Source organism: Hemiscyllium ocellatum, chromosome 30 (genome assembly GCF_020745735.1).
Source record: "Hemiscyllium ocellatum isolate sHemOce1 chromosome 30, sHemOce1.pat.X.cur, whole genome shotgun sequence".
NCBI classification, from domain to species: domain Eukaryota; kingdom Metazoa; phylum Chordata; class Chondrichthyes; order Orectolobiformes; family Hemiscylliidae; genus Hemiscyllium; species Hemiscyllium ocellatum.
Genome location: NC_083430.1, coordinates 40,336,436 through 40,359,837, shown reverse-complemented (window position 1 = coordinate 40,359,837; position 23,402 = coordinate 40,336,436). Strand labels below are relative to the sequence as shown.

General features: G+C 38.1%; 2 protein-coding genes across 5 annotated transcripts in view; one reads left to right on the top strand and one right to left on the bottom strand.

Moving 5' to 3' along the window:
- LOC132830102 (homeobox-containing protein 1-like) overlaps positions 1-2,253 on the top strand; it is a 62,019-nt gene extending 59,766 nt beyond the window's left edge. For all 4 annotated transcript variants that reach the window (XM_060847579.1, XM_060847581.1, XM_060847580.1 and 1 more), the window contains one exon: positions 1,375-2,253. The gene's annotated coding sequence lies outside the window, so the exon portion shown is untranslated. The remainder of the gene's footprint in view (positions 1-1,374) is intronic.
- Positions 2,254-3,451: 1,198 nt separating this feature from the next.
- ppie (peptidylprolyl isomerase E (cyclophilin E)) lies at positions 3,452-20,146 on the bottom strand. The gene is made up of 10 exons (XM_060847583.1): positions 20,103-20,146; positions 15,881-15,979; positions 15,510-15,553; positions 14,621-14,647; positions 14,307-14,388; positions 11,229-11,332; positions 9,525-9,648; positions 8,049-8,234; positions 6,357-6,499; positions 3,452-4,217 (listed from the first exon to the last, which is right to left on the bottom strand). Exons 1-10 carry the CDS (start codon positions 20,131-20,133, stop codon positions 4,149-4,151), a joined length of 909 nt encoding a protein of 302 aa, XP_060703566.1. The 5' UTR covers positions 20,134-20,146; the 3' UTR covers positions 3,452-4,148.
- Positions 20,147-23,402: the final 3,256 nt, after the last annotated feature.

Below are 23,402 nucleotides of genomic sequence, written 5' to 3'. Positions count from 1 at the left end.
AAGATGGTGATATGGAATTTATGGTTGTGTATAACTAGAATTTCTTACTATTGAAATCAAGCAGCAAATAAATATTATTCTAATGATGTCCTTCCTACACAAAAGATTAGCTTACAGATCTTTTTATTCACTCACAGGACGTGGGTGTCACTGAGTTTGCCACTAATTGTTGTTTCTCCTTCAATGCCCTTGAGGAAGCGATGGTTTGATTATATGGGCAAGCTCTCCCTCTATCTCATGTTTTCCTATGACACTGTAGTCTGGTTTCTGCTTTAACTTGAGATGTAATTTAATCAACATTTATTTGATGAGAAAGGCAGATGTACATTTGCTGACCTGGCCATTAGATGGCTAAGCAATACTACCTACAACCCTTTACTTTCAAAGCATTTGTCTGCAGGGGACTGCAGTAGATTAGCACAATCCACTTTCCCTTCTGGGATGTGAAGTCAAATCGATTCTCCATTGGAAAAAGTGCAAGGGACCTATGTAAAGTAAAAATGGATATTATTAACCAGGTTCTCAGTGGACGTAGGCCTATAATTCTAACACAATGAGCACTTTCTCCTTAAGTCATGAAGGTAGTGACAATTAAACTAGTATGGTCTGAGATACATTTTTGCAATAAGGCGACAGGGGGAGCAGCTACTTTATTCTGCATCTTGTCAGTGGCCATACCTGACTCCCAACATCTAGTTCAGTGTGGCAGTGGAGGAAGTTTTGGGCCAGCTTCGCTACCCAATTCTCTTTCACTCATGGCTATAAAGCACTTTGAGACATGTCTAAAGATACAATATAAATGCAGATCATTTTTTTCTGTGTAGAGAACACAAAAAACTTAGAAAATGGAGTTTGCATTTTTCAGAAGTTGAATTCTAAAATTGAGTTTAAAGTTTTTAATAACATGCAATATTATTGAAGTTAACATTGATATTTGTGCTATTAATTTCTTGACTTTTGGTATCACTGATTTTATAGTTGACATTTGTTAAATGCTTAACTTATTGATGTTCACAATTTAAATAATCCTCCAGAATTCTTTTTACAAATTCTATCTGCAACCTATAAAATTTGATACAATGTCTTGGATAATTAATCTAAATTTAATATGGTCACAGATTTGCTGGTTTATTTTCACAAAACATTCAATTTTTGGATTAGAAATTGTGGCCATTGTGTTTCTACAAGTTTACTATAAATTCTATGCACCTCAGAGTAAAACTTACACAAATAATATAGATTTTCTTTTTGGAAAACTGCCTGTGTTAATCTCAAAAACTTTTATTAGATGCTATCTTCAAATAATTTTTAAACAAAGTCATGATACTGTGGCATGCCTAATTGTATGACTTCCTGTGGTTTCATTTATTTTAGGCGAGGTTTGTACACATAACCATCATTTGTATGCCCCATCTAATTGAGATGGATGACAGTGTAAGAGATTACAGTAGCACCTACGTGGAAATTTGGCGAATTGTTAGATCAACCTGGAGAATTGACATTCAAAAAAAAATGAGCAATCTGACCTGGAGTCGTGAACCTTGAACTTAAAAAAAAATTGCACTATTGATTAAAACAAAGGTACAGTATTACACTATTCATTCTGCCAGATTTAAAGGATACCCACTATACTGTGGGCAGTGTATTGCACTTAAATTTGTATCCTATTTAATTGTCTGGTTATTTAAAAGACAAACATGGGCTTCTCCCAGCTAGTAATTTCTGTGAAAGACTGTTGAGTTATGTGTATAACAAAGACAGGTTTTAAGTCTATAGTTTTGCAAGATATATATGTACATAAAATATTAATGCTATCCTCATCTTTCCAATCCCTATTTTGAGATCTAAAGGGTAACAGAGTCTAGCCAGTGTAAATGTCATACTTGTAAGGTCTTCAAACATCATCCAGTTGCATCCAATTATTGTAAATATTTTTTAAAAGCACTTTTTAAAATAAATTACTTTTTGTACTCTAGTATGTTTTAGCGTATGAAAGTAGCAGATCAGTTGCATACTTCAGAAAATTATATCAGGTGCACAATTACACTGCCCACAGAACAATGGTATCAGCAGTGCCCATTTTGACCTCTTCATTGACTGGATTAGACCAGCTTCCATTTGCAGCTATCAGAATAAAAAGAAATGTAGTTTTGAATATGGTGTGTAAGGGGAGCATCTGTTTTTTTTTCCTGTACAAATTACAAGCATTTATGTAATTTTGCTGTGATTTTTTTTAAAGTAATTATTGAAATACTATACACTGTAAAATTGTTACTGTTATTAAAATTACTCTTACTTTTTTTTATGCACTGTATTTAAGTAACTTCTAACATGTACTTTTATTTAGTTCCAAGGATATACAGAACATCTATCTGTTTAACAAACTCAGATTGTACAAAAAGTCTAATTATAGATTGAACAGTGTCTGTTAAACTATTGTAGCAACATATGCTTGAAAACAGTTTTCAGTTAAGCTTGTACTAAAATTCAGCAAGGCAACTATGAATGTGTATTCACTAATTTGTTGACAAATCTACTGCCATTATAGTTCATGTTTGGGTTATTTTCCACTTAAGGACACTGGTTTAGTGTCTATCTCCAGAGGTTAACTGTATCTCAATATGTACAAAATATGCAAGAGAAAATTGATCTACTGAACTATCAACTATTGATGTGTCTATAATGTTGTGGAATTTATATTAGCCATTATCAATTTATCAATATCTTTTTAAATTATACTTTCCCTCCACAAGGCCTTTCACCTCCTTTAATTGAAAAAGTGTAGGTGAACCAGCCCTGGGTTCAGTAACTGATGCCTATATGTCACTGTGTTCAAGCCAACAGGTGCACTTTGTAAGGACAAGGACCTTTTGGGGGTTTGGGGTGGGGACATGAATGGGTGAAGAATGATGGCCTGTATCAGTTTTTTTCTGCAAAACCTGACTGCATAATAGCGAATCCAGTGATTGAGGCAAGAACTGATGGAGTTCATCAGGAGCTTGGTTGGTAAATTTGAGCATCAAACCAAACACTGGAGTATAAACAGAAAATGTTGGACATACATACCAGATCTAGGACTTGTGCTCAGAACCACAGCATTGTAAACCAAGCATCTCAGACACTACATTATGGGGATGGGGATCTGGTTTATCATGCAATGTATGATAACACATTAGTGGGGGGGGAAAAAGCCCTTTCATATACTCTGTCCCAGAAAAAGACTGGAAATAAAAGGAAATGAGAATTGTAAGAATTTGGTTTATTTGTGTTCTGTGCTTGTGTATACTGTCCTTTGTTCCATGTCCATACATATGCTTCCATATGTATATAATTTGTAGTTAATGGTCTGGATTAGTGCCTTTTGACAGTAGACTGTTATAGAACCCAATTTATAGTTTTTGTATATTTTCATTAATTGAATTTTTTGGTTAGTTCAAATTTTATTTACCCCAATAAAGCAATAAACATACTCAAATGGGCTTGTTGGTTTTCATTGTTTTTGAATAGACATAAAATCATTTCTGTTATCTCTGTAAAGTTGTTCTTCCTAACTTCTTATAAAACTCCCTCAAATCAAAAATGCGGTTAAATTACATTTTGGGTTAGATTGCAGAGCATGTTATTTCGACTGACCACATGATTTGCAGACTGCAGAATTCAGAATCAATTGTGACATTCCTTTAAAACAAATAGAAGCAGAAATGTCTTTAGAATATTTGAATCTGATGGAGTATCATAGATTACAGAACCATGTTACTGGGATCTCTAGAAACTTAATTGAGAATATTCTGAATTTGAATGCAAGAGCCAAAGTTCTTAAGTACATCCTTCTGTGATGCACATTGCCTGTGTTTCCATGTATATTCACTAGACTGCCTTTCTGAAATATTATGCCGAATTATTATGAAAATTGGTCTAGATGTTTTAGTAGCTTTTACACAGCAAACTTATATAACCTAATTTTAATTACAAGTGTATTAATCTAAGAGAAAAAGTGGCTAACTTTCATTTTAGAAAACAAATATTTTACTTTACGTTGTTTACAAGGTATTTACAAGTGTTCACATCAGTTACAAATCTTGACAGATAACACTGAATATAATAAAAAGATTGGAATCTCCTGAAGCCGTGCTTTGTAGGGACGGGAATCACACATATTCTCCACAGTCTGAGATGATCACTTTCTGCTTTGGTTTTCCATCTTTAGAGCCTTGAGCCTGAAATATTTAAAAAATGGTTATGTATAGTTAGAGAAAGATTAACCTCAACTAAACAGAGACTAAAAATGCAATTTTTGATGATTTGTTTTGGTCTTGATCATTTGTAAGCCAGAAACTGAAAAATTAAAGGCATTTACTACTCTCTAAAACAAAGAATGCTAACCATAATCACTGAAATAACTAAACAAAATAAAATATAATTTTCTTAAAGGACCAAACAATTGTTGCATTATTTTCTAAAAGAAAAATTGACTGTTTTGGTTTTCAACGCACCTAAATTGTATTAGAAACTCAACCTATTTTGACTGTTGGTGTGAACCTATAACCTCACATTCCAGAGTAGCTCTAACATAGAAGAAGACAATGGTGTAGGAATGCCACTGGATTAGTAATCCAGACTAAATGTCTGTTAACATGAGTTCAAATCCCATGATGGTAGCTGGTGGAACTTAAGTTCAATTAATAATACATCGAGAATTGAAAGCGAACAACAGGTATACCATGATATGATCACCTTTTCAAAAACATTTGGATTCAAGAATGTATGTTAGGGAAGGAAGTCTGCTGCCAGCAGTATTTACATTTCAAGAAATAATAAATGCGGCACACACAAAGGATTTCCCATTTTCAGACAATGTGTTTAGCTTCTGTTTAATTTCCAAACTTGCATCCTTCAGCTAGGTCCTGCGTCACATCCTTTAACATATCACAACAAAGTTCACTATCCTTCCCTCCTCTTGATGCCTGCTGTATCTTTACAATGTCCACACTGTTAGGAGTGGACATGGGTGAGTGGACATGGGTGAGGTAACCAATGTACCTTTGCTGACCCAGTGCTGCTTCTAAGTGCCACCCTTTTCTTCCTCAACTTCTAGTCAAAGCACAGCAGGCCAGGCAGCATCTCAGGAATAGGGAATTCGACGTTTCGAGCATAAGCCCTTCATCAGGAATCGAAACGTCGAATTCCCTATTCCTGAGATGCTGCCTGGCCTGCTGTGCTTTGACCAGCAACACATTTTCAGCTGTGATCTCCAGCATCTGCAGACCTCATTTTTTACTCCTCAACTTCTACACTTGTTTGCCCTGTCTGTTGCACCACGTAATGACTTCAAAAAGGATTTTAGAAAATACCCAACATATTAAACTACATATTAATATCAGGTTCAGAAAAGATCTACAAGGATGTTGCCAGTTTGAGCTATAGGGAGAGGCTGAATAGATTGGGGCTGTTTTTTTCTGGAGCTTTGGAGGCTGAAGGGTGATTTTAGAGAGGATTATAAAATCATGAGGGGCATGGGTAGGGTGGATAGCCAGGTTTTTTTTCCCCAGGGTAGGGGAATCCAAGTTGAGAGGGCATTGGTTTAAGGTGAGGGGGGCAAGATTTAAAAGGGACCTGAGGGGCAACATTTTCACACAGAGGGTGGTACATGTATGGAATGAGCTGCCAGAGGAAGTGGTGGATGCTGGTTCAATTACAACATTTAAAAGGCATCCGGATGAGTACATAATAGGAGGAGTTTCAAGGGATATGGACCAAATGCTGGCAAATGAGTCTAGATTGGTTTTAGATGTCTGGACAAGTTGGACTAAAGGGTCTGTTTCTGAAATGTATAATTCTATGATTCTAGAAGTACTTCAAAATGAAAAATATTATAATGTTTTATTTTAAATATAAATATTTCTGTAACCATGATTCAATACTACAATGTTATACTGTTACACAGTATAACATTTATAATTTTAAAAATAAGTCATCCTGACTCACCATGAAGAATGCAGCAGATCAAAGAAAAGTACATTAATAGTTAGGTGTTTCTTTATATAAAGAAAAGAAGGCCTTAGGAATTTTCCTTCGCAAATGAAAGACTATCATTTTGCATTTATTTGGTCACTGATTTGGAATTCTGTTGACAACCAACACCCATCAGTTTTCAGCCCAAGTTCCAATACGCAAAAGTATTAAAGATCACTGATACATATACTCCACCTGGATATGCTAACTAAATCACCCAAGTAAATTTGTATTTGGAGGAGACCACCATTAACATTCCTTACAGTGTAGGATGGTGGGGTAAGCAATCATAGGAAAAGCAGAAAAATTAAATAACTTCTTAGAGTCACAAGTTTTATACTCACTTCGATCTGTTTGACTACATCCATTCCCTCCACCACTTCCCCAAATACCACATGTTTTCCATCCAACCAGTCTGTTTTGTCAAGGGTAATGAAAAACTGAGATCCATTTGTGTTTGTTCCAGAGTTTGCCATCGATAGTAAACCTAAGCAAAACAAAAAAAATCAATGACTGTTCAATATTAATGAGTCCAAAATTCAATGCATAATTTCCCATGTCAAAATATGCTCTTTTTATTAGCGAGTTTGGAGAAGATTTGTAGCTCAAGTGGAGGTTCTGGATGTAGGTTTGTTCGCTGAGCTTGAAGGTTTGTTTTCAGATGTTTCGTCACTGTACTGGGTAACACTTTCAGTGAGTCTCCGAATGAAGCACTTGTGGTGTAGCCTGCTTTCTATTTATATGTTTAGTTTCTTGGGTTCCTGGAGAAAAAGAACAGCAAATGACATCACTGTAGGAAATGATGTAATTTCCCTGTGGTGACATTGTTTCTTATGGTGATGTCATTTCCTGTTCTTTTTCTCAGGGGACTCAAACATATAAATAGAAAGCGGGCTACACTCCCAGTGTTTCATTCAGAGGCTCATTGAAGATCTTACTTGGTATAGTGACAAAACATCTAAAAACAAACCTTTCAGCTCAGTGAGCAAAGCTCCACCCATGCTCTTTTTATGATTAGCTCCTTAGTTTGTAAAGTTTCAGTCGGAAGATATCAGCAGCTGGAATTATTACATTCCAGGTTCTAAGAATATATCAAGAATTGAAGAAAACAATCACTTTACAAACTGAAGTGAAACAAACTACATGGAAAGAACTTTAAAAATAAACGAAAAACACTAAATTTTTAGTTCCTCCAACATTTCAACTGGTAAATGTCAGCCAAATTGTCAAAAAGTTCATTGGTTCAATTTCTGGGCTGTGTTGGAGTTCGCTGATCTCAGCGGGGGCAGTGGTGACAGTACTACCTATGCCTTCAGTGACCTACTTGGCTTTGGAAGAGGTAAAACAAGGTTCCTGCTCCTGATCAAATTTGAAAAGACCCTGGGAAACATGATACCCCCCACAATGAAACAGCCTGCTAATGGTGACCACCTAGGATTACCAAGAATAGAAGGCATGTGGAAACAGCATTGAAGGACTTCCAGCATCAGTAAAAGACTGCTGCAGTTCAATGAAAGGAAAGAAAACTGAAGAAAATAGCAACTGAGAAACTACTGCAATAAAATTCTCAGCTATTTTACCTATTTACTCCAGCTGTTTATACACACAAGGATTATTTTTATAGGACAAAAACTTAAAAATGTATAGCAAACTTAACCTTTATCTATAAATATATAAAACATTTCCTTTATTATTAAATTGCAAAAACGCAGGCTCTCATTTTGCAAGTAAACCAACTGATGGCATGACAGAGGACTTTGTGGCTGGGGGAAAGACCAATCTTTTCTGTCTTATTGTAGATGCAGTCTATTCTTTTAATAAGCAGGTTCTTTAAAGTTTTTCAAGCAAAATTTGAAGACCCTCATTTGTGCTCAGCTTACACCAAAACCTTCAGTTGTTGCATGGGAACACTGGCCCAGTCAAGATCAGCACCACACACTTCAATATTATAACAGTGGATAGCTGAATGATGGGAAGCTGCATTTATACACCAAGTTTATATATCAATGTATATCAAAAATTTGGAAATACTCTACCTGGTGCTGAGTGTTTTAGGATAAAGTTTTCATCATCAAACTTTCTGCCGTAGATGGATTTCCCTCCGGTTCCATTATGGTTGGTGAAGTCACCACCCTGACACATGAACTGTGGGATGATGCGATGGAAACTACTGCCTTTGAAGCCAAATCCTTTCTCATGTGTACAGAGACAACGGAAGTTCTCTAAAAGAAATGTTTTCAATATCCACACACAAAAAAAAAACAATTTGCAGAATCTTAGCAAACTCTATCAGCTAATGAAGAAATAAAAGCAAAACACCAGAGATCTGAAATGAAAACATATGCATTCAGCAATCCTTGCAGCATTTGTGGAGAGGGAACCAGAGTTTTGAGTTGACTATGACTGCTTCAGTTATTAAGGAAACCCCACTGATTCACGTGTGGCTTTATGGTGAGAGTCGTAGCATTTTAATTCACATCCAGACCTTTGTCACTCTTAAATAAAAAACAGAAAATGTTGGAAATACAGGGGCAAGGTAATATCATTAGTAAATCTAGAGGCCTGGACTAAAGATCCAGAGACATAAACATAGCAACTGAGGAATTTAAATAAATTTCAAATGAAAAGCTAGCTGCATTATGGTGACTACAAACTTACTGGGTTGTCCTTTAAAACACAGCTGTTTCACAATATCCTTTCGGGCAGGAAATCTGCTGTCCTTACCTGGCCTACAGGTAATTCCAGATCTATTGCAATGTGCCTACTTTCTGAAGTGGTTTAGCAAGCTACTCATTTGGATTCAAGGTGGCGACTCACTGTGTATTCAAGAGTAATCATGAATGGGCTATAAATGCGGCCTTGCCCCTTTTCCCTATCTAAATTTTTTGGATGTAGGTTTGCTCACTGAACTGGAAGGTTTACTTCCAGATGTTTCGTCACCCTACTAGGTAACATCTTCAGAGGGCCTCCGGGTGAAATAGTACCTTATTATTAAAGTCGTTCAATTGGTTTTTAAAACATGATCTTTCTGATCAAGTCATAGGGAAAGTGAAGAATGTTTGGAAGAGAGTGAAATTTCTGTCCTTGTTCAGGAATGTCCAAGCCTTCCATCTCTGCAGGCCAGCTTGGTGCTCACCACAATAAACCACATTTTCAGTTGAAGTCTATGTTTACTACATCTCCAGCCACGCAGACTCACATCTCTTTGTGTTTTGATTTAGGATTGTTTTTCTAGTGAAGTTGTAAATCTCCAGACTCAAAAATTCAGAAGGGACGAGTCAGCAAGTAGGAAAATAAGTGCACAAATGAGTTACCACAAATAACTGATGCACCTCAGTATGCCTACCCAAAGTAAGCAACAAATGGTATACTCAGATGGAAGATGCAGAGAGACACTTTATAAAGAAGACAGTGTAAATAAAGGGGCAAAATACTAGTCATTAATACAAGTTCTGTGTCTTTGGTCTCGATGCTAGAAAGGTCACAGCTGTGTATACAAAGTTAATCTTTACCTGCAGTCATTGGAACGATATCAGCTCGTAATAAAAAGCGTAACCTGCCAACAGGTTTGTTGCCAATTTTAACATCCATGTAAACTTGAGGATTGGTTCTTGTTTTTTTGGCTGGTGGTTCACCCTAAAAAGAAATAAATCTCTTTTAATAGAGTCATAGAATCATACAGCACTGAAACAGACCCATTAGCCCAACTTGTTCATGCTGACCTGGTATCCCAAACTTAACCATCCCATTTGCCTGTGTTTGGTACACATTGCTCTAAACCTTTCCTGTTCATGTATCTATCCAAATGTCTTTTAAATGTCGTAGCTGTACCTGCATCTACCACTTCTTCTGGCGTCTCATTCCATATATGCACCCTCTGTGTGGAAAAAGTTGCATCTCAGGTCCTTTTTAAATATATGCCCTCTAGTTTTGGGCTCCCCTATCTGGGGGAAAAGATTCTGGCTACTCACCTCATCCACATCTCTCATAATTTTGCAAACTTCTATAAAGTCACTCCTCAGCCTCTGACACACCAGGAAATAAATGTCCCAGCCTATCCAGCCTCTCCTTATAACCCAAACCCTTTGTAAATCCTTCCTACACTCTTTCTAGTTTAACAACATCCTTATGAGTAAAAGGAAACTTTTCTAAAATCCAAAAGAAAAGAAGTGTTTACATGACACACTGCAGTAACTTGCCAAGCCTCCTTCATTAGCATTTTCCAAACCTGTGACCTTGACCAATCAAAAGCAAAAGGACAGCAGAAATACTGGGAACACTATCACCTGCAAATTCTCCTCCATGCCACACACCACCCTGACTTGGAACTTTATCACTGTTTCTTCACTGTTGATGGAATAAAATCCTGGACTCTCTCTCTAATAGCACCGTGTTTGTATCTGCATCTGATGTATCTGCATCTGATGGACTGCAGTGGACTCTCTCTCTAATAGCACCGTGTTTGTATCTGCATCTGATGGACTGCAGTGGCACAACAAACAGCTCAACAACTTTTTCTCAAGGACCAATTAGAGATTGGTAACAAAACCAGCACAATGCCCACATCCATGAAAAAGGGTTTTTAAAAATGTACTTTTCCTCTGATTCCAGCTTATCATAATAGATATTTTATAAACCTTTAACTAATCAAAACTTTCCTCAGCATTCCAAACCATTGATCAGTTTAATACTCTTAACAGCTTTTACAAATATTTTCCTGTCAAAGTGAACAACTACTGTGGAGAAAGTATGCACTTTTAACTTCAGGCATAAGGGATGAACACCATGCACGGGCAGACATCAGACCAAGCTTCCTCTATTTTCTCTCACAGCTGTTCCCAACTCTAACCTTCAAAACAATCCTCCATCGCGTTAGCATTTTAATCTCCTACACATCTCTATCCAAGATAACCAAACATGTGCGGTTCGATACTGTGAATCTACGACTGCCCAGAACTGATTGGCATCTGAACCTATGTTCAGTCATAGAGACGTACATCATGGAAACAGACCCTTCGGTCCAAACCGTCCATGACCACCAGATCCCTTTTGTTTTCTTCCCTAGTAATTCACTACATATTAAACTCTGACATTCAGGCATCAGAATAAGCTCTACAGCTCAATAGAATTCTGCTCAATTTCTCAACAACAGGTTAGATTCATATGGAACCTCAAAACAAGGAATTCTCCAAGGGCACATGGTGACAAAATCTTACCTCCTGTGTTTGTGTATTTCCATCATTTCCTCCCTGCTCTTCATTTTCATTCTCTTCTAGAGTTTTACCAGCAAACTTTTTCAACCAGTCGTCATCTGACCACACTAGAAAGAGAGGGACACTATTTATGTTTCTCTCAAAGGAACATTTGAACATTACATATTAAAATTACTTGGTCAGTCACAATATTCTGTTTTAAAGTGCACGGAAATAAATCTCCTTTTCACAATGTCAACAGGGAATTGCATTTTACATGTTTGTTCTCATTTATCCACAACACCAGCTGCACCCGTTGATAGCACTGAAGCAGGCTGCTCACCAGCAAAACTTCTGCTATCAGCCAAGAATAAAATACAGACAGGGCCTCTACTTTTACAAACAAACAGGCCACCTTTGTCTTTCCTTTCTTTGGAAAGAATTCTGAACTATCAACGTGGAAATTTATCCCCATCTCATTCACAACACCATGCTTGATTCTCCCACCAGTTTATAGGACTACCCACAACATCAAGATGACCCTAACAATGTTTTCAGTGGCTGCAATGCATCATCTATTCCAGATCTCTGTGCAGCCCATGACACATTCAGAGCTGAACAATGTGTTGCTGGAAAAGCGCAGCAGGTCAGGCAGCATCCAAGGAGCAGGAGAATCGACGTTTCGGGTATAAGCCCTTCATCAGGGCACATTCAGCCCCAGCATTCTTCTCAAGACGTAGCTCTTCCATTTTCTAACTGAGTGGGACTGCTCTTGCTCGGTCCCACTCTGACATTTTCAATCATAGCCACAGTATCTCTAGCAATGGCTTCCCTCCATTAATCACACCACCCCCTATAGATCCTCAGTTCCCATCCAAATTTCAATGGGCAAACAGTCAGCTTTCATGATAATCCCATATAATGATTGCCACTGTCTCCACTTTAGATAGTATGCCTGACATCCATTTTGCACAACCCATGCCATCTCTGCTGAAGTGGACAGTGACCTTAATGTCTAGTTCACTGGGCTGTTCTTTCAATCTGATACCCTCAAAGGCTGCCTCCTTCCATCTCCATAAAACTGCCTGTCTTTACCTCCACCACAGACTATTTGCCACACCACCAATTTTCATCTGCACCCCTTTCGTGAATAGAAACAGGAAATGCTGCAGAAACTCAGCAGGTCTTGAACATCTGTGGAGAAAAAAGCAAAGTTAATGTTTCAAATCTAATATGACTCTTCTTCAGAATTTCAGTTTGAAAACTGTATCAAATTATATCATAACCAAAGTCATGTCAATTTTGAAGCATTAACTTAATTTTTCTTTCTCCACAGATGCTGCTAGACCTGCTGAGAATCTCCAACTCACTTTTTAAAAAAAATTCAGCTTTCCAGCATCTGCAATACTTTGTTTTTACTTATACTGTGTTTCTTTCACTTTCTGTCAACCTTTCCAGTGATTTGTTAACTGGCCTTCTAACACCATCTTCAACAATTTATAGCTTATCCAAATCTCTGATTCTTTACCCAATACACCATTAAGTCCCATTTCCTTGTCAATTGCTTTTCTCTCTGACCTGACTCCCTATCTCCCAAATATCTCAGATTTAAAACTGCCATCATCATTTTTAAATGCCTGAACCTTTTGTTTTTTTTAACCTTTTGTGCCCTCTCCTTTCAGCCCACTATTGGCAAACATGACTCTCCTTCCCTGACACACACTTTTATTTATCACCTTGAAGTACTTTGTTTTCCTACATAAAGGGTTCTATGTAAATGCTGGCTGTTTTTGCTTGTAAACCATTATGAAACATTAATTCCCAGCACAATGGTTCTATAGCACACTGGTTGGTGTTGGTTAGCTCAGATGGCTGGTTCGTCACCAACAGCGTGGGTTCAGTTCCCACACCGATACCAGGAAGATCCTACCTTGTAGACCTCTCTCTCCTCACTTGCGATACAGCAGCTCTCAGGTTAAACCATCATCAACAGTCTCTCTCTAATAAGGGAGTAACCCTATGGCCCTCTGGGACTATAACAACTTGATCTTTTACCTCAGTACAGTGGCAAAGGCAATCTTGTGCAGGTTTGCCTCTGTAACTAGCCAATGATTTTTCAGGAATGAATTCAGCTAAAGACGCAAAAGAGTCTTTATTCTTTCATGAGATGTGTGCATCGTTCACCAAGGCAAAAATTTGTTGGCCTTCCCTAAATGCCCTCAAATTGCATGGCCTGTAAAGGCATTTCAAAGGGCAATTAAAATTCAATCCATTGCTGTGGGTCTGGGGTCATACGTAGGCCAGACTGGGTAAGGACAGTAGATTTGCTTTCCTAAAGGACATTAGTGAACCAGATAAATTTTTACAAAAATCAATGATAGCTGTTGTGGATTCTAGCTTTCCACTCCAAATTTATGAACCCAATTTAAAACCCTACCAGCTGCTGTGGTGGGATTCATGTCCATATCCTCTGAGCAGAAGTAATTGCAATATAGGAATGGACTTGTCTCTGCAAACTTAGTCCTTGGTAACACAAACACTGATTAAAGGAATAATCACTCAATGTATCAACATGATGTGAGAAGTTAATTGCCTTTATTCTGTGGTACCCTGTAAAGAATAGGAGCCTGTAAATCAGCAACAGTTTACTTCCCAAAATATTCAACATCTATTAAAATCTTTAGCTTTAATTCAGATCCATTTTTATTCACAATCAGTTCAAGTAAACAGTAAGGAGAAAATGCCCAATTCTCCTTTGTTAAATTACATCAGTTTTGTCTTTATGCTCCTGATCAAACTTGCCCTTCCCTCCTAAAGGAAGTAATTCTTCACGCAATTCCTTAAACGCTGCCAAGCATTTACTCAGTCAGCACACGACTCAAGTGACCATTATTTGCACACGTCCTTCACATTATTGATTTCTATTCAGCTGTTAGGACGTCAGTTCTACGTAGTCTGTTCCTCACCTATTCTCCACATTAAGGCCGAAGATAGGTCCTGGGAGCTTCCTGATCTAGCTGAGCTGCAAACAACTTAAGCCTCCCTGAGCCGATGTCCCAAAACCCAAGCTGATCATTTACAGAAGCTCCTTTTATTTCTCACCTGCTCTTGAGGATCCCTCTTTAATCCGCATGGGTTTTGCCAGATTTACTCGGATTGTCCTTCCAAAAAGTTCAGATTCATTCTTATAAATGGGGAAAAAAAAAGAGATCAGTCACTACTCTTCGTAGAACACACAATGGTTTTATACAATGGTTCTTGGCAATGACAATCCAGACTATTTTGTATTTATGACATTTAAATGTGTTTTCAAGAAAGCAACTCTATTTATTTGTTATAGAAGTCTGCCAGTTTTTATTATAAAAAGGTTCACAGCTGTCAGGTTGCCTATTTGTTCTCAATCATTTGCCACTTACCATGTTATCAATGGCAGCTGCAGCATCCTGAAAGAAAAAAATTAAAAAGGCTATAAATTGTCAATAAGCAGCAGAATACATTTTACTCCATTATCATCCAGACACCTTCATACATCTAAAGGAAATATCTGAGAATCATACTGGGGATACAATAGATATCTTAGATACCACCACTAAAACAAATCTCCATAGTACTGCATACAGCTTTTATATATTAAAAAAAAAGCTTTTCGCTTCGTGTGGAGAGAGACAATGTGTGTTCATTTGTGAGGTGTGTGCCTCATTCAAAATCCACACCTTCCAAGTGTTGTCCCTGAACAACAATTACCAGCAGAGGTCCTGACTAATGACTCTGCTCCTCAGAATGTGAAACTAAAAACATATTGTTGGCCCATTGTTATTCAAGATTCCATAACATTTCATATAAATAGTTCAAAGTATTCAACAAAATGATTGGTAAAAAGAATGAGAATAACTGAATACCATGCTGGCCTTTCTACACATTTTACATGAACAGTGACTATAGATTAAGACAGGCTAATGAATGGTGTCACTTCGTCAAAGAGCAAATCAGTATTTGTCAGCTGACAGATCTTTCAACAACAGGATATATCTTAATATTTTCATTCAATCACCTCTAAATAAAGCATTATTTAATTGGGGCCCTGTACCCAGGGGCAGAGACAAAAATGACAGAACCTGGTGGTCCCTGCCTTCCAACCTGAACACAACAGACCCTCTACAGCCAGTTATTGAGCCCTGGTGTATCCTCCTGGCCCCAGCCCTTTACACACTCTTTCTAATGCCCAAGTCGTATTTCATTACACTCCCACTGTGAACAAAAAGGTTGGTTTTCTTCTCAGCTTTGGAAAAAAAACAATCATCTCACCTCAGCATTTTCAAATTCAATGAATGCAAAACCTCTGTGTTTCTCTGTTTAAAAGATACAATAAAGAATTTAGATTTTTAGCTATTTCATAATCACCACTGTGGTGTTACTCACACAAAAGCATTAAACCTCAATAGTAATCACACGGAAGTAGCTCTCATTGTATTCGGAATGTCACACTAACTGGTTTGTTACCAGCTCTTAGCAAATGTTAAATTTAAACCTTTCCTTTTTAATAAAACATATTTACAGACAATTTTCAGTATAAGAATTTTGGGAAAGAGATTTTTATTTCGTAAAAAACTCAGTATTTGCTCAGTTTGCATGTATTCTGTTCAATCAGTTGGAGGAATATGAATTGAAGTAATTACCGGTTTCATAATCCAGTGGAATTTGAATGTCCATGATATCTCCAAATGGAATGAAAGCTGCATGAAGCACTTTCTCATCTACCTCTTCAGCAAGACCTCCTACAGATGATAACACAAAACATACATTAAATATAACAGGATTTTCTGGGAGAACATCAACACTTTGACTAAGAGTCAAAAATTTGGAACTCCCTTCTTAACAGATCCTGTGGGTGGAGAGTGGGGCACTGGAAAAGCACAGCAGGTCAGGCAGTATCCAAGGAGCAGGAGAATTGATGTTTCGGGCAAGAGCCCTTCATCTGATCTTCAGCATCTGCAATCCTCACTTTCTCCCAGATACTGTGGGTGTACTTACACCCATGGGCAGCAACAACTCAAGACGGTAGCTCATCACAATATTCAGAATGGCAATTAGGGATGGGTAACAAACGCTGGCCTTGGCAACAACATCAGATCGCACGATAGAATTAAACAATTCAAGCAATGGAAAACGTATTCACTTCAATCACTAAGTCTGGCAGCATTCAATTGACGACAAACATCTTCTGATTTTGTAGGTGTTTTCCTTGAACTAAGATTACTTTGACCACAGAATATAATAGGACCCACACTCACTCTATCAAATTCATTTCCCTTTTACCCTCGGTCTTTGCATCTCATTTATTTGCATCAAGTGATTCTTCATTCTCAGTAACTTTAATCTCTATCCAAACTCACCTTGTCAATGCTTCTCTGACTGCCTGTGATTTCTCTCAATCACTCTTACCACAGAAATTCCTTTTTATAGAATTCAGCTTTATTTCCCAATATTTTATCAATTTTAGAACAGAAAGTACTTGATCTTGAGTAGAGCAAGATTAATAAAGTGAAACTATATATTGTGTGTGAATATGTTATCCAGTATTAAGAAAATCTTACCTAATTGCAGCATACAGCATCCAAAAAAATGGAGATGCCCAGTTATTTCCTGTGTTTCTTGGAAACACACAATTGTCTATTTTCAACAATCTTGCCTGACACAAGAAACAGTATCAAACTCTCCACTGGTACAGAAGTGAGTGATTGCCCGATACCTTCTCGCATATTGTAACAATAATACAAATATGTCTTATGATGGTGCTTTCAAATGATTTTGAGTGCTCAACATTCAGTTAACGAGAACTTTAAATGCTATATTCTTAAAACAATGTGGTCAAAGGATAATTTTGCTTTTTTAAAATTTCAGTTTCATTGTAATTGACAAAGAACTGAATTCTGTTAAGCTTTAAAACAATATGGTGCCTGTTACATTCAATTCCTCTACATGAAGTGATTCATTTTGAAAAAACAAAACTGAACAACATGCAATGCAATTGGAAAGGATGTATGGCACATAGCACACTCTGAACAGTTGCACATCTTCCAAAGCACTACTACTTGTCTATCAAAGAGCTTAGCAACTGTTTAACAAATAAGCTGCATATGGAGTTCCCTTCATATTGAAATATAAAGAAGGTTTATTGTAGTACCATTTTATAAATAAATCTTACTTCGAATTTGCAGCAATTTTAGAGATCAGGTTTGAACAGACTAAGTGCAATTCACTGCCCAACCTTTTGGAAGAAAATATTTCATCTACAAAATACGCCAGGGGACACCAAGGTAAGATTAGACATACAGAGGAACCTTGATTATCCGAACGAGATAGGCGGGCACATTTTCATTTGGAAAACTGATTATTCGGTTAATTGATTTCCGCTTGGGCTCGGAGTTTTCTGTGAAGTCTACTCCTTGTTCAGGAGACTAGGCAGCAGCACACCACGCACAAGCCCTGTTCCCTCAACCACATCCGCTCCCACCCCACCGCGCTCTCCAACCCTATGGGGGTGGGGGGCAGACTGTACACCAACAGTAAGACTGCTGCTGCCTTTGTGGGGTAAGTCTCCAAATAGCGCACACAACTTTTTGACAGATTCCACCTCTGCCCTGTACAGAACAATGTTGGAGAGATTATCTGGGAAAGGGGGGTTTAGGGTTCACCCGTGTAGAACTCCAGGGAAAGTGTGTGGGGACAGAGAGAGGACAGGAGGTCAGTCATTTAGAGACAGTGTCTGGACTGTCCAGGACCATTCTCGGCAGCATCTCAGTAAGCCAAGTTCGTTTTTAATCATTGTACCCTAAACAAAAGACACGATCAGGGTTGAAGCAGCTCTTTGACGTAATGTTTCTATCGGGACCTTGAGATCCCCTTCAGATAATCCGATATTCAGATAATTGATATTCAGATAATCGAGGTTCTTCTGTATTAGGGTACACCACGGCTTTAGTTTAAAGTAAGCTGTGTACTATTGCAACACTCACGAACGGAAGCCTCATTAGCTCTTGTCCAGATGCAGTTGTAGAATGTCTTACATCTAGACACGTCCCAAAGCCACAATCATTTTTGACATAGAAGGCAGCTATCCTGTCCTTCAAGTTTTTGCCAGCTCTCCTTGGAGCAAAACATTCAACCACACTCCCTAGCAGCCCTGCAAGTTCATTTCCTTCAAGTTGATCAACTTCCTTTCAAAACCATTCATCATCTCAGTTTGACCACCATCCTAGGCAGTAAATTAGTGGCAAATCAATCACTACAAAAGTAAAGTTCTTTGTCACATTCTCTTTACATCTGTTGCCCTTAAACTATTCTGCACATTTATTATTTAATCCTTTGATATTCAAATATTTCCCATTTCTGCTCCATTTGCTAACTGTGAAACATCTATCTAAGCTGCAATGATGAATGACCATTAAGGAAAATCAGTTTCCAATTGTTCCTCTCTTCATGGAAATGCCTTATTTCTCCATTACACTTCTTCTTACATGATGCAGCCGAGATTAAATATTCAACTTGAGGCACAAACCTGCATTCCACCATTCTATAACAAAACGTGTTAACACACATGGGCTGAGCTATTGGAGATATAACCATTTAAAGATCTGAGAGTTTTTTTAAAAACACAATCCATTTTAGATTTTATTTCCAAGTGTGTTTTACAGACATTTATCACACTAAGAACTAAGGAATCTACTCACAAATCAAACAACATCCAACTGCCTCCAAATGACAATCAGGTCGTGTTACTTGATTTTACAATGAGTTTATCAAGTCAGTATGTGACAGTGCAGTATAAATAGTAATTTTATCTGTCAAAAGACCACCACGTAAAGGCAGGCTTCCCAAAGGGGGTTAGTCTGCACGTGAGTTGTGAGTTCCAAAGCTTTAATTTCTACTGTGTCCCAAGCAACTGTGCTCCAGATCTAACAAGTGACAACACTTCAGGTACTTAACTCCTCCCCATCAACTCTCAAAGGTCTCACCAAAGAATGGTGACAAATTTCAAACCTTGAAATAGTCACAGTGGAAAAGAGTTTTGAAACCACTGATCCAAGGAGTAAACTCCATAGCAGGAATTTATCTCAGGTTAAAAATATTCTCATTGGCTGGACAATCATTTGTTAAATAGGCATTATAATAGTAACTTGGTTAGAGGGGGGACAAAAACTGCTGATGTTGTAATCCAGAGTACACAAGCAGAAGGCTGAAAGAACACACCAAGCCAGGCAGCATCAGGAGGGACAGGCAGGTGGCTGTAAGAACACGTCAAGCCAGGCAGCATCAGGAGGGACAGGCAGGAAGCTGGGGGAACACAGCAAGCCAGGCAGCATCAGGAAGGACAGGCAGGAGACTGGGGGAACACAGCAAGCCAGGCAGCATCAGGAGGGACAGGCGGGAAGCTGGATGAACACAACAAGCCAGGCAGCATCAGGTGGAGAAATCAACGTCTCTGGTGTAACCTCTCCACCTCCTGATGCTGCTGTGTTCTCCCAGTGTAATAATAACAGCAAATTATGTATAATTCTGGCCGAATTATATTTTGGCTTTATCAATATTTTAAAAGGACCGCATTAATTAAAACGGTTTGTTATTTTGCGCAATTCTACATGATTGTTAAATTAATGCATTCTCAGATTGAGAAATGATAAATTATAAACTGAAAATTTGTTTAGAAGATGGTAATATGTAAAAGAAATAAACGAGAAGTCACATTCAGACGATCTTGCTCGCAATGATGAGCTTTGTTCATAGTTCGGGGCTTTGGAACTTGCCCACCAGACCATTAAACACTAACAAATACCCCATGGAGAATGTTATTTCACTCTAAAAGGAGATAAGGAGCGGCCGTGGCCTTTCCTTACTCACCCACGTACAGCACCCGCTTGGTCGACGCCATCTTCTCTTGAACTTTACCCTCTCAACTCCAACCTTTGACCCAGACACTTGCTCAATGCTTGGTTTCTTTAACCAGTTCCTTTTCAAACATGAATTATACGAACTTGAAAATAACCGTGTCAATGAAGAGAGAAAAAAAAAACATGCAAGCTAACTTTCTAAAGTGAACTGGAGAGGGAAATGAAAACCATTTGGAAGCAATAGTCAGAGTGGGATGAAGTAGATGCAGAGCCAGGCATTAATCATATGGCCCCCTACAGACACTTCTAACCAAAACAAACCTGGGGGAGGTGCGGCTTGAAATTAAGCTCTTTATGTTCTTTAATATTCTACAGTCCTCTCTCTACGGGATATGTAGGAAAATTGCTGTTGACTCCAATTCAGACTTCAGTCTCACAAAGAGCCTTAAAATGTTAGTTTATAAATGGGACTTAATAAATTTCTCACTAACTAAGCAGGTAAGAGTTAGAGGCAATCAAGGAAGAAGAGCAGCCTGCTCCACTATTCAATATCATAGCTGATCTGATTTCAACCTCAACTCTACATTCCTGCATATCCATCTATCTACCTGTTTTAAAAAAGATCCTGCATCCATTGCCTTTTGAGAAAGGGAATTCCAAAGACTTACAATCGTCTGAAGGATTTATTTTCCTCATGTCTTAAATTGGCACCCTCCTATTTTTAAACTCTGAGCCCTAGTTCTAGATTCTGCCACAAAGTTGTACTCCAGTCACTGGAGTTAATCCATTCAAGATTTTTAAAATTTCCCCAAGCATTATTCAATTAAATCTTTAATGAGTTTTATTTCTGCATCGTAACAATTCTACACTTTCAAACTTTATACTAAAATTATTTCGAGGGAAGGCTAGCGAGTTGGCTGGATGGCTAGTTTGCAATGCAGCCTTAGGCCAACAGTTTGTGTTCAATTTCTACCCTCACCTGAGGTGTGATGACTCGAAGGTTAAACCATCACCAGTCTTCTTTCTCTGATGAGGTTAAAAATCACACAACACCAGGTTATAGTCCGACAGGTTTATTTGGAAGCACTAGCTTTCGAGGCACTGCCTCTTCATCAGGTGACAACCAAATAAACCTGTTGGACTATAACCTGGTGTTGTGTGATTTTTAACTTTGTACATGCCAGTCTAACACCAGCACCTCCACATCATTTTTGAATGAGAGAATAGAACTATGGTTACTTTACCTTATATCTGTTTCTGTTAGCGTTGTGTACTGGTTTCACTATAAAATATCTTTTATCAGGTTCCTTCTCATTCAGTTCCTTTCTCAACTGGGTATTCCATAAAGCCTTCGACACTGAAAATCAAGCTTCTGACCTGTTTTCTGCAGTGTTCCATGACTGGAACTTGTACATGAACCAAACTTAATGCAGGACATTAGTGACAGCCTTGGATTTATAATTTGATTTGGCAATAAAATACAGCAATACATTTATTTTTGCTTCACTGTAAATTGGTAATTAGCTCAAGTTTATTTTCAATTTCCTCAATCTGTAGCTATTTTTACACCTTTCATAGGGGAGGCATGGTGTTTCAGTTTCCTTTCAATATGTGGAATCTTGCAATTATCAACATATTTATAGAGATTGCAATTACAGCAGTTGTATCCTCTGGCTACTTCCTTCAATTGCCCCAATCAGTTTGTTACCATCCGCAAATCTAATTGAAAAGCAAAACAAGCTGAAAATGTTGAATGGCCTACTTTTATTCCCCAATTCCCAATGTGCATTAGTTTCCATATTCACATTTCTCAAAAAAAAATCAACATCATTCGGAAGTTAAGGTTGAACCAAATAGACAATGAGGGTCTCAGGTTCAATCAGTAACCTACACTGAGTGGATTTTATTAGGAACTACAATCAGGATCACAAACTTTCAGTCAGAGAAGGGAGAGATACCCAGTAACATCTTCAAAGTGTTCATACATGAAAGTGGGCATGGACAGCACTGGGCCTCCATATGATGTTGACTAGCTAATATATTGAATGCTCAATAGAGACTTGGACAAAACACCCGACGGCATCCGATTGCTTTGAAACAATATTCCAAACAGAACCTCTTCAGGCATGGGATAAAAAGTAGGAAGAAATATCAAGTTTATTCTTATGGATCTCAAACCTAAATTTATTTGAATGGATTTGTGATCAATCTTTATGATTTGATTAAAATAGTCTCTTAGCATTTCCCCAATGCTGGAAACGCTTCTATTTATAGATGTGGGCTATATATAACGGTTTATTAAATGAAAAACAAATTCAGTTTCATAAACTGGAATTATCCATTTCCAGATTTGTTCAGGTCACAGTTCTGACCCATCAGGACTTCATGATTTATATTTTCACAATTTCCCCATGTCATTTATACACAAGGCCTGTAATCCTATGTTAACTTTGCAGCTTATGGCATGTAATCAGAAAATAAAATCAATCCTTAGTTACAGTATCTAAATTGCATGAAAAAAAATGTCTGACACCACCACATGAAATGCACTTTTTACACTCATGGATCATGAAACCAGGTTGCATCCTGATATTGGAACAGTGAGACATCCAGAGAAGACAGAATTAACTTTGCGTTCCTTAAGTCAAGAAGCATTTTGTTAAGCCTAAAATGATACATTTTCAAGACAAGCTTTTGTTAATTTTATGAGTTTTATCACTAGAATTTCTTGAGCAATTTGCTCTGAAAACTGTATTCTATGTCACTAAGGAAAATTTGCTCCACAATGCAAAAAATTGCCTTGAAATTTAACCTTATTTTATTAGCTATTTGTAAAGGTTTAGAAGATAGGATTGTTGATTTGACTATTATAGATGCAAATGTGTTGCTGGTCAAAGCACAGCAGGCCAGGCAGCATCTCAGGAATAGAGAGTTCGACGTTTCGAGCATAAGCCCTTCATCAGGAATAAGAGAGAGAGCCAAGCAGGCTAAAAGGTAGGGAGGAGGGACTAGGGGGAGGGGCGGTGGAGGTGGGATAGGTGGAAGGAGGTCAAGGTGAGGGTGATAGGCCGGAGTGGGGTGGGGGCGGAGAGGTCAGGAAGAGGATTGCAGGTTAGGAGGGCGGTGCTGAGTTGAGGGAACCGACTGAAACAAGGTGGGGGGAGGGGAAATGAGGAAACTGGAGAAATCTGAATTCATACCTTGTGGTTGGAGGGTTCCCAGGCGGAAGATGAGGCGCTCCTCCTCCAGCCGTCGTGTTGTTGTGTTCTGGCGCTCCTCCTCCAGCCGTCGTGTTCTATTATAGACTATT